General features: G+C 34.9%; 1 protein-coding gene and 1 non-coding gene across 2 annotated transcripts; one reads left to right on the top strand and one right to left on the bottom strand.

The window, feature by feature from the left end:
• Window positions 1-10,846, top strand: LOC103495202 (uncharacterized). The gene is made up of 15 exons (XM_008456674.3): window positions 1-385; window positions 845-1,247; window positions 1,366-1,543; window positions 1,625-1,764; window positions 3,065-3,977; window positions 4,065-4,165; window positions 4,419-4,563; window positions 4,672-4,740; window positions 5,035-5,080; window positions 6,047-6,483; window positions 8,136-8,215; window positions 8,528-8,663; window positions 9,507-9,678; window positions 10,124-10,206; window positions 10,303-10,846. The coding sequence occupies exons 1-15, from the start codon at window positions 286-288 to the stop codon at window positions 10,426-10,428; spliced, it is 3,129 nt and encodes a 1,042-aa protein (XP_008454896.1). The 5' UTR covers window positions 1-285; the 3' UTR covers window positions 10,429-10,846.
• Window positions 10,847-11,281: 435 nt separating this feature from the next.
• On the bottom strand, window positions 11,282-11,353 carry TRNAD-GUC (transfer RNA aspartic acid (anticodon GUC)). Its single transcript has one exon. It is a non-coding gene; the product is annotated as a tRNA-Asp (tRNA).
• Window positions 11,354-11,455: the final 102 nt, after the last annotated feature.

Raw genomic sequence — 11,455 nt, 5'->3', positions numbered from 1 at the left:
AATAACAGGGAAAACAAAACAAAAGTAAATAAATTCCGGAAAATCGGATTCCAATTTTTTTCCTCTTCCTCTTCCAGCTGAGAATTTTGTTGTTTCATTCATATATAAAACAATAAAATTTTCCCTCCAGCTGATGTACCGCCGGGAAGGGTTTTTCTGGCAGTTCCGGCAGGTGTTGATCGGCTATTCGAATCGCATCTGCAAAATTCAGATACCGTTTTTTTGCAATTGGGTTACTCTTTTCTTCAGGTGATTTAGGGAGGATTTTGTTGCGTTTCAGTAGCAATGAAGGCCATGGCGACCTTGCAGGATCTAATCGAGGAGGCTAAACTTCGAACGGTTTGGTGGGCTTTGTGTATTTTCGCGATTTCATACTTTTTGACTCGTAAGAGTTCTTTCTTATTCCCATCCCTTTGTATTGCTTCAGTTGTGCATTTTTTTTGTTACCTTCCGCAAATTCAAGCAACTGTTCTCTTTTGTGATTTTGAACTCAAGGACTGTTCTTTAAATGTTGAAGTTAGAATCCTTTCGGGATTTCTTTTTCTTCTTCTCTTGGTGACTTCAAGTTTGGGGTTAGTCGATGGTGTTGTCTGTTGTTCATTCTTCAATAATTGGTTGTAGAATGGAAGTTGAGAGTATTGTAATTTGAGAACGAGGAAGAAGCACAATTGAGCAGTGATGACTCTCGCTTCTTTAATTTCTTGAAGTTTCTGAATAGGGGAAACAAATAAAAATGTGAAGTATTGGGTTTTCCTCTTCTGTCTTATCAATCAACCGCTGTGTTTTTTATTTTTACTTTTTATTGTAGTTTTGTTTTTATGGGTCTTTTCTTTTACCAATGCAGATACTAGTAAGTCAATGTGGATGAATGTGCCCCTAGCAATTCTATTAGTTTCTGCATTACGCATCCTGTTCAATGAGGTAGAGTTTCATAGAAAGGTCCGACCTATTCATCAACAGACATACTTATCTCACCTGGAGAAGAAGCAGTTATCTGTTAATGACTCGCGCCTTTCTTCAGCACTTCCTCCACCAAGATGGAAAAGGAAAATTGATTCTCCTGCTGTGGAAGCTGCAATGAAGGATTTCATAGATAAAATACTGAAGGATTTTGTCGTTGATTTATGGTATTCAGAAATAACCCCAGATAAAGAGTTTCCTGAGCAGATACATGCGTTAATCATGGACGCCCTTGGTGAGATAGCAGTTAGGGTGAAAGAGATAAACCTTGTTGACTTGCTCACTAGGTAGGTTATTTTCTTTATATGGTGGGAACAAGCTAGATTTTTTTCTACCATTAGGTAGTTTGTTGTGTAGTTCAGGAGTTTGAGGAGTTTTGACCTTGTTTTCATAAAAATGTTGCAGGGATGTTGTTGATTTAGTAGGTGATCACTTGGACCTTTTTAGAAGAAACCAAGCTGCCATCGGTGTCGATGTTATGGGAACGCTGTCTTCTGAGGAGAGAGATGAAAGGTTGAAACACCATCTTATGGCTTCGAAGGAGCTTCATCCAGCATTGGTGTCTCCTGAGAGTGAGTACAAGGTGTGAGTGGAGTGTTCTGTGAAAATAGGTCTTGTTCTTTGAGTAGAGTCTTGCTCTTTGCTAATTGCTATTCCACTGCAGGTCCTTCAACGGCTCATGAGTGGACTGTTGACTTCAGTACTGAGACCAAGAGAAACCCAATGTCCTGTTGTTCGATCCATTGCTCGAGAACTTTTGACATGTTTGGTGGTGCAACCTCTTATGAATTTTGCAAGTCCTGGGTATGCTTTTTAGTGGCTTCCCTACAGTCTGACCGTTTACTTTCTAATTTTTGCATGAAAAATAACGAAGGAAAATGTTGCTTTCTTTTGGGAAAAAAGTATACCTTTGGTCTTTCATTTCAAGGATATATATGATTTGTTTACATTGCCCCTTCTTAATAATTAGATAACGGGTAGTTGGTATTGTAAATAAAAGCTGAAAAACATCCTCTCTTGTGGGACTATGCATAGGTCTATCTGGTTCTACTATAAAACACCGAACACTCTAAAGAAAATATAAAAAGTATAACTGCATCACTAAAATATGGCATTGAATACTTTTACCTGGATGCGATTTCTTTTTAGGATATCTACTAGTAAAATATTACGAGAAAATGGTTTGCACTAAGACGTTAGGAGTCTTTGGGGTTATCTTTTGCAAATAATTTATTTTAATACCAGTTCTTTAAAACTCTTAACAAAAAGAAAAAAAAAAAACAATTCTTTAAATCTATCTATATGTATTTAATTATTTTTAATAAGAAAAAAAAAAACACTTTTCAGTTCGAAGTTATCGTTCATGTTTTCCATATGTTTAGTTTAACATAAAAATATAATTCAATTTAATCAGTAGAAAGAAGAAAAGCAGTTCTCTGTTGTTTCAAAATTTTCTATTTTTTTATTTCTTTTGAAATGGTTTGTTTTGTCAAATTTGTTTTTTGTGAGAAGCTGTTAGACCTCTTATTAAATAAGTGTATAGTAGAAGGAAGAAATAGACTTTGTTAGTTAAGAAGCACGTGAGGAAATAAATAGAAAGTAATAGATAAAAACACGTGTGTTTTTAAATAGGGTTGGTGCGCGGGAAATTTTGGTGGGGGAGGACAGTTGTCTTTGGGCGGGAAAAGTTGTTAAATAGACAGTAGCGTGTGAGGGAAGGGGGACAGGTTTTTGGAAAGGAAATTGAGAGTTAGATTCTGGAACTTCTGGTTGAGAGAAGAACAGAATTATAGATTGTAACCTAGGATTGGTTCTTCATCAATCCTAATCGTGTAATGATAGTGAATCAATAAAGAAAGCTGATCCGTACTGTGTTGGAGTTCCAACAGAAGCTTATAACGTTTTCAGACCAGAAAGTAGTTTTAAAAATGCATTTTCCAAACAGTACATCAGTTACTTTCTTTGCGAAGAAATTGGGTAGAGGTCATTTTCTTAGGTATACATATCTAGTCTTACATGATCTTGCAGTCCAAAGAATTGTGGAAGTGTATTTTTTCTTCCTTTTTTACCATTTTTCTCCTTTTCCTTCTTTATTTGTCATCAGGTGCATAAATGAACTGATTGAATGTATAGTCCTTGCCACTAGAGCTGAGAACGACTCTGTGATAGGCGGTCAACAACAAACTTACTCTTCAGATCTTGACAAAGACCGTTCTTCTACTGCTGGATTTGTACATGATGAAGATATGAACAAAAGGAACTCATCTTTAAATCCTGGGAGTGGTTCAGAGCTCACGAAATTTAACAATAAAAAAGAAATAAGCTCAGATTACATGTTCCAGGATGAGCCTTTGCAAATGAGACATGGTGATTGGGGCCGTGCATTAAATGCAGCTACCCAAAGGAGAACTGAAGTTCTTATGCCCGAAAATCTTGAAAACATGTGGACTAAAGGACGAAACTATAAGAAGAAAGAAAATAAGATCATTAAAGTAGGAGCTTCTGAGCCTATGGCTTCAACAAAGAATTATGGATCAAGTATCATGCAGCCTGCAACAAAAACAACAGCGAGGGATGAAATGTTGACTGGCAAGCATCATTCATCTACTGGGCCAGAAGAAAAGGCAATAGTTAGGAGAACACCTGCAAGACATTCTGATCTCCTTTTGACCTCCAAACCAGGTGACAAGAGCAAAATTGCTTTTCAGTCTTCTCTGGAACTTCAGAAGGATTCATCTATCGATGGCAAGTTTATTGCTAATGAACTAAAGGATGTTGACAATCTTACTCCTACTCCTGCTAGTGCAAACAAAATTCAACTCAAGAGATCCAATAGTACTTCTGCTTTGAAAACTGAAGTTAGTGTAGAAAAGCATTCCACAGAAGGTGGAAGATCTATTATATCAGATTTCTATGGTCCCAATTTTGGCAAGCACGTTGAAGAGCCCCTTTCTAAGAGTACCTCAGATATGGTGAGCCAAAAAGAAGGTCTACTTGTTCCCAAACTTAGGAGTCGGGTGAGGGGGTTCATTCTTTTGTTTTTGTGGATAATCTGTTAATTAATAAAATGTTATACGAATTTAGTTCTTCTTGTCCTGTTGCAGGTAATGGGCGCGTACTTTGAGAAGCTTGGTTCAAAATCTTTTGCTGTGTATTCAATAGCTGTTACAGATGCAAATAACAGAACTTGGTTTGTCAAGAGGAGGTCTCTTTCTGATATTCCTTAACAAACAAAGACAATGTATTTTGAAAAATTCAATGATGTCAATAACTTTTGCATAGTGGTTTTGTTATATTCCTTGACGAGCAAGTGCTTCATACATTTGGTGTTTGTTCATTTCCTTATGAAATTGAATGATCTCTAGTGCCTCAAGACTTGAGAGAACTCCTCAAGCATTTTAATTAGATACGTTCATAGTCACCTTCATGCTTCTCTATTTTTACTTTTATTTTTCCAGGTACCGGAATTTTGAGCGACTCCATCGGCATCTTAAAGATATTCCCAACTATACACTGCATCTGCCTCCCAAACGAATATTTTCATCAAGCACAGAAGATGCTTTTGTTCACCAACGTTGCATTCAGCTTGACAAATATTTGCAGGTATATGTGGGTTTTCCAACTTCTGTGCATACAGTTACTGTTGTTCATCAATGTAGCTTTTCGAAATTTTTATTATCCTGAATGACTTACTGTGCTATCTTTACCCAGGAGCTATTGTCAATTGCAAATGTTGCCGAGCAGCATGAAGTATGGGACTTTCTAAGTGTTTCCTCAAAGGTAACCAACCCTCTGAGATGGCACTTCAATGATTTCAAATAGATTTGTACTCCATTATTCTGTTAATATTATCATTGGTTCCAAAATTTTATCTATTTTGTAAGTGATAATTTCAATAATTTAAAATATTCCAAAAATGTATTTTAACTTTATGGACTTGCTATCTTTTGATGGACCTTCAGATTTTGAGGATATCATCGACTTTTATTATATTCCTTACATTTTTTAAGACAATGATCTTGTGAACCTAATTTTCATCAAATACTTTATTTGTTTTTTTTTTTTTTTTTGCAGAACTATTCATTTGGAAAATCTTCCTCAGTGATGAGAACATTAGCAGGTGCGTGGTTGTTTTTATTGTTCTTTGTAGTAAAACCCATTGCATATTGGTCGCAACAGTTTTAATGTTTATTTTTTTTGTACTTTTTCTCTTCTGTGGAAGTTATTTGGCTTAATTACTTGCCTGCTTAGCCTCTGTTGCAAGATTGTTGGAATATGTGACCCTTTATGGTAGAATATAACATTTGTGTGTGTTATCTCAATGAATAATTCCCATTTGTCTTGTCAAATGATGAAAGTTGAACTCTTTGAGAACCCTTCTTTTGAGGTTTTATTGGTCGTTCAGGGATTCTTATTCAGTTCAAGTTGTAGAACTACCATGAATAAATAGCTAAGTTCTTGTTCTTATAAAAAAATGCTGTCTCACAGGATTTTGATTGACATCATTTCATGAGACAAGCAAATGCTATCTTTGTAGTACCCATGTGTGTGTCGATGGATTGTAACAATTTAGAATAATGGATGATAAAAAGGGACAGAAAGAAAATGTTCCAGTGATGCCTTCTGAAACATATCATTTGTTGGGCCTTAAACCTAGATTTAATTCCTATTCCTTCACAAATATTTAGAGTATCTTGGAATCTGTAAGACTAAGAGACCTTGAAGAATGACTTGCCAATCTATTGAAGACATCTAAAAATCTGAAACGAAGATTATTCCAGAGTGTCCCTATGACAGCATAAAGATGTGCCCTTCAATCTAGTCTGCTTTGAGCTTTCTCCTCTTCCCATCCATCTGGCTGTATGCCCTATTTTCGTTTCTTTTAATTTCAATATTTTGTGTAAATCTGCCTTAAATAGCTCCCTTCTTTTGGGAGTTTTAAATGGACAAATAACATAGCAGTTACGTATCCATGTACTGCAATCTTTTGGTTTATTTAAATGTTAGAACCATCCGCAATTGTTAAAAGTTTCTTCAGTTCCTTTGTTATTTGCTAATGTTGAGCTCAAACTTTATTTAATAACAGTCAACGTGGATGATGCTATGGATGACATTGTACGCCAGTTTAAAGGGGTTTCAGATGGTTTGATGCGTAAAGTTGTTGGTTCAACCTCACCTGATGAAGCTTGTGCCTCATCAAATTATGACCGGAAGTTTTCGTTTAATTCAGCAGACTTAAGCAGACATGTTTCTGCACGATATAATTTAGAAATAGCTAATAACATGTCTGACGAGGAAGGTGAGCAAATTGAAAGTAAAAAATGTGAAAAGGTTAGTGGATGGCATTCAGACAATGAATTACACTCTAAGAGCTTTCCTCCACGTGTGATCAAACGAGGTGGAGAGTCAGATAGATTAGTTGTTGACAAGAAGAATAATCTAGAATTGAGGTCTGGGACCAGCCATGGAGGACTTTCACAAATTTCAAATCATATGGAAGATCCAGAAGGGATGCCACCAGAGGTAATCCAACTTCATACAACATACTGTTTCCTGCTTTATGCATTTTAACTGTCAGATATCTTGCATTCCATTTTATTTATTTATGTTTAATCTTGCATTTTGTCTACTTGGTTAGTTTATGGCCCATTCAATAAGAAAGGGACATCATCTTACAGAGTTATCTTTTCTGGTTTTTAATGGTTCTTTCTATTAGCTTATATCATCTTGTGTCTCTGATAAAAAATTAACAAAACCGCTAGTGTGTGCTACTCATTGAGGGCAGGCAAAGGTACTCATGGATAAAACTAAGACATTTTTTATTATTTATGTGTCCATAGCCATTGGTGATTTGATTGTTGTATGAGGACCGATCATTAAAGACAGTCGATATAACGTATGTTTCAAATTACATATCTCCTAATATTCATGTTTTACAAAAAAAAAAAAAAAAAACCCAAAGCCTGATGGATATTTTTTTGATGATCCAATCATTGTATCAAATGCTTTATAGTAACTGCAAACCGTACAGGAGTTGAAATGGAATTTGAGCTTGGATTTAGGTGCTTTGAACCGTCTATGGAAGTTGAATTGGTGGGATCGATAAAAAAAGAAAAAAGCTCTGGAAAACTGTCCCTTGGCTACAAGAACAATAAAAAAAATAGTGGATTTCTCTTTAGGCTGGTTACTAGACTTCAGATGTCCTAGACTAGGTAGACGTGCTTATAGTCCTAATGTTAAACTAAAGAATAATTACAATATGAAATTCAAATTGGGGATTTAATTTTATGATCAAGGATTTCCTGAAATGACTGGTGGATCTTCTAACGTACTGCTATTTCACAAAAAAGGTCAGTAGCAAACTTTCCATCATAGTGCTTGACAATTGGCACAGATTTCAAGAGAGAACTCTTTCTAACAACAGAGCTTTCATGGAGGATATTTGCAATACCTGTAGGAGAACATAGAGCGGAACCCAAATCCTCAGAAAATGGATTCAACCACTCTAGGCAAAACCCCTTTTTTTTTTTTTTTTTAAGAAACGTGTATATTCATATAACAAAAGAGAACAACCTAAGGGCAAGGGACAAGAGGGCCCTCCCTTGAAGAAACTAAAAAATGGCCTTTCAATTGTTGAATATCATAGAAAGGCTATAATTATAAAGGTGTTTGGTGTAATTTGTACTTCACCAAGAAGCTATGTGTTGCAACACAGTCCAAAAAGAATCAAAAGTCTCTGGCTGTTAAAACTTGACTTCTTGAAAATCTTGCCTTTCCAAATATATTTGCCTACCTCATTCAAGTTGTGGAAAAAGCACAATATTTCCTAGACTTAGCTGAAAATAAACTTGAATCCTCAAATGTCTACCTTTTTGCACCTGCTCTTCACTGGAAGTTATACGGTAATGGTCTGGACGATATCATATTAGTCCATTTCCAAATTGTTATGGATCTGGTAAACAGCAATAACTTATGTATACATTCATTTCAAGGAACTGTACTATTATTGTCATTGAACAACTGCTGTGCAAAATGTAAAAATGACCTACAAGTTATTCTGATTGGAAAAAAAGAAAATTATTTTATCATTCTAACATGCAACTGATATTTTATTCAAGCATATAGCTCTGGTTGTTTATAATTTATTGGTTGTTCCAACATTTATTTTTTTGCAGTGGACTCCACCTAATGTCAGCGTACCTCTTCTAAATCTGGTTGACAAGATATTTCAGCTTAATAGGAGAGGCTGGATAAGGTTCCACACATTTCCCTTCTATAAAATTTCAATGCCATCGACTATGATATGTTGTTTGCGTGAGTAACTTTAATTATCCATGGCCACGGATAAGGTTTCGTATTTTCTGCTTGGCTTGAGAATTCTTTATATGTATATCTGGTTATCCGGCGCCAAATTGCTTTTCCCCCTCCACCATTTTCTTCATAATTGTTGGTGGCTACTTTATATTTATATCCACTTCCTCCATTGTTCTATTTTGTCTTTTAACTCTAAAAACTATTTGTTGTTTTTATATTTTATTTTATTATTATTATTATCTTTTTGATGTAGGAGGCAGGTCCTTTGGATATCAAAACAAATATTACAGTTAATTATGGAAGATGCCATTGATGACTGGATTGTCAGGCAAATACACTGGCTACGGAGAGAGGATATTATTGCTCAGGGTATTCGATGGGTCCAAGATGTAAGTATCAAAACGATTGAGGTTTATAAACTGTGTAGTGTTCAAACACTAAAAGGTTGTAAATCTCAGAATTACAATGTATTGCAATATAAAAAGTAAATATCATTCAAGATAAGCTAGTAAGTCGAGGTACTTACACACTCGCCAATCTTAATTCATGAAACAAAATAATGCCTATCTTCTCGGTCCTCCCCCTCTCTGTTAATATTCATGTACCCGTCAACATCCTTAGCTAATTGCTAATTACTAATATTCCTATTGGTCTATTTGGTTGAAGAACTGCTTTAGTCTTTTTTCGAGAATTTGTCAAGAAATGGTACAGCTTTATATTGCTACTAAGGATTTAAACTTTTTAGGCTAGAGAATTACTAAGCCCCCCATCTGGTAACTATTTCTCCTTTTGGTTTTGTTTTTGAAAATTATACATGTTTCTTTTACAATTTCTTGCTCGTTTTATATTTACTAGATAAACATTTGAATTCTCCAGAAACAAAACCAAGTTCACAATTACACATGCCTTTGATGTTGTCTAACGGTGCGATTGGATTGGAGTGCTTTGCATTGGCTTGATTATGATCATTGTCATGCACTGAAAATTTTGCATCTCTTATTTCTTTCTAATTACTGATCCTATAATTGGATATACATCTCCATTTTTCTTTTAACAAATGATTGAACGTACATCTTCTGATCTTTTTTATCAGAAGTGATACTGTAAGGAATTATAGTCGCAACAATCAACCTAATCTTTTATTTTGTCAATGAAAGTGTTGTTTTTACTTTATTAAAAAAACAAATGATATAATAAGGAAAAGAAAATTCATTCTACAATCGCTTCTTCAGGTTCTGTGGCCCAATGGAATATTCTTCATACAGTTACGGAATGCTCAAATTGAAGATGATTCTCAATCAACTACCAGCCGAACTGATGGAGGCAAAAGCCCAAAGCCTGGATCTTTTGAGCTGCAGCTTGAGGCTGCTCGCAGAGCTAGCGACGTCAAGAAAATGCTTTTTGGTGAGTATTGCTTTATTTCTATTTAAAGGCATCTCGTATCTTGTTCTTGTTATTTTACTTTGAGTACAATTGGATGGATGAGAGATTGAACCTTCCAATCTCCGTAGGAGCACATGCCAATATTATTCAATTTCAACTATTTAACATCATGCTATGTTGGGTGTTTCTGATGTTGGTTCCTTGCTTTTTATGGACATACAGATTAAATATTATTCTGTAATATTATTCTTTGAGTAATATTATTCTCGTTCCAGTTTATTTTTAAGAAACATACAGATTAAATAATTTTATTTACACAATGCTCTTAAAATCATAATCTTGCTCATGTTTTGTTCATCACACCATACTTGTGAATTGAGAATTTTCTAATCGTGTTTGTCTCACTTTTTCTTTATCAAGAAGCCAATTTATTACAGACAACTAACTACCATTACATTCTTTCTAGGTGGGGCTCCAACACCATTGGTAAGCTTGATAGGGCATAACCAATACAAAAGATGTGCAAAAGATATCTACTACTTCACTCAGGTTGGTTAGCATTAGTCGTATTGCATTTATCTTTTCATCATTTAATTTCGAAATCTGTAAAGTTGACGATCTGAGTAAATTTTTGTGAATCTGCAGTCTACCATCTGTGTGAAGCAACTTGGGTATGGATTACTCGAACTATTGCTCATATCACTTTTCCCCGAGCTACGCAATTTAATTCTGGAGATTCATGATAAGTCGCACATCTCACAACCAGTTTAGTGGGCAAAAATAGTACTAACCTCTGTTCAAGGTTGTGCCTTCTTCTTCTTCCTCCCGTTCCCAACCCAGAATCTCAAGTTTTCTTTTCTTTTCTCCTTAATATAGCATTCAGGGTTCCCTCAGTTTTGATGTTGGTAGAAGTATTTAAGTGATAACACAGTCGGGAGTTGTGTGGATTGCTGGAAATTCTTTTGTGAATAGAAATGGTTCTGCTGGCCCCTTCTTTTTGTTTTTTTTTTGTTCTTTTAATTGTATAGAATTTAGTTTTAGGGTGTGTATAGAATTAGTGATACAGGGGATGGACATTTTTCAAATCTTGCTCTTATTGTAATTTATAATCCTTTCTCCTCTAGCTCCTGGTGATTCAACTTTTATAAGCATTTGATATTGAAAATTATCCATTCATTATTCTATTCTATTTATTTATATCAATATCTCTGAGATTTTGATTTTTGAGGGATTTTTCTTCTTCCCTCACTAAATTATAAATTATAAGAAAAAGAAAATAAAACCCGAAATTACAGTTTTAGTTATACTTCTCAAATCTTCAAAATCGTTCAATATAACATGTCGAGTAAGAAAATTGTGTGGATATATTTTATAAAATTTAGAGTAAAAAGGTTAATGGATTATAGAATGTTTGGTTTTGCATATCCCAAAAATATTAACGAAATAATGCGTTTGTGACCTACTTAATTTGAAACAACATTTACTACTTGGGTAGATAGATAGTAGCATTAGTTTAGAAGAAAGAACACTAATTATGTTTAAGAGATATATTTTTGTAAAGTATTTTTGCGTGATGGAAAGAGGACAATTAATATAAAAATGGGAAAAAAGGATAAGGGTTGAGCGCCGTTGCCGGGGATCGAACCCGGGTCACCCGCGTGACAGGCGGGAATACTTACCACTATACTACAACGACTTTGTTGCTTCCTTTTACGATGAGCCAATTAGTATTCCTGTTTATAAAAATATGTAGATACAGGATGATGCTAATATAATATAAGATGATGCAAGATCGTAA

The sequence above is a fragment of the Cucumis melo genome, chromosome 1 (assembly GCF_025177605.1).
Source record: "Cucumis melo cultivar AY chromosome 1, USDA_Cmelo_AY_1.0, whole genome shotgun sequence".
In the NCBI taxonomy this organism is placed as follows: domain Eukaryota; kingdom Viridiplantae; phylum Streptophyta; class Magnoliopsida; order Cucurbitales; family Cucurbitaceae; genus Cucumis; species Cucumis melo.
This window is presented reverse-complemented; position numbering and strand designations above follow the sequence as displayed.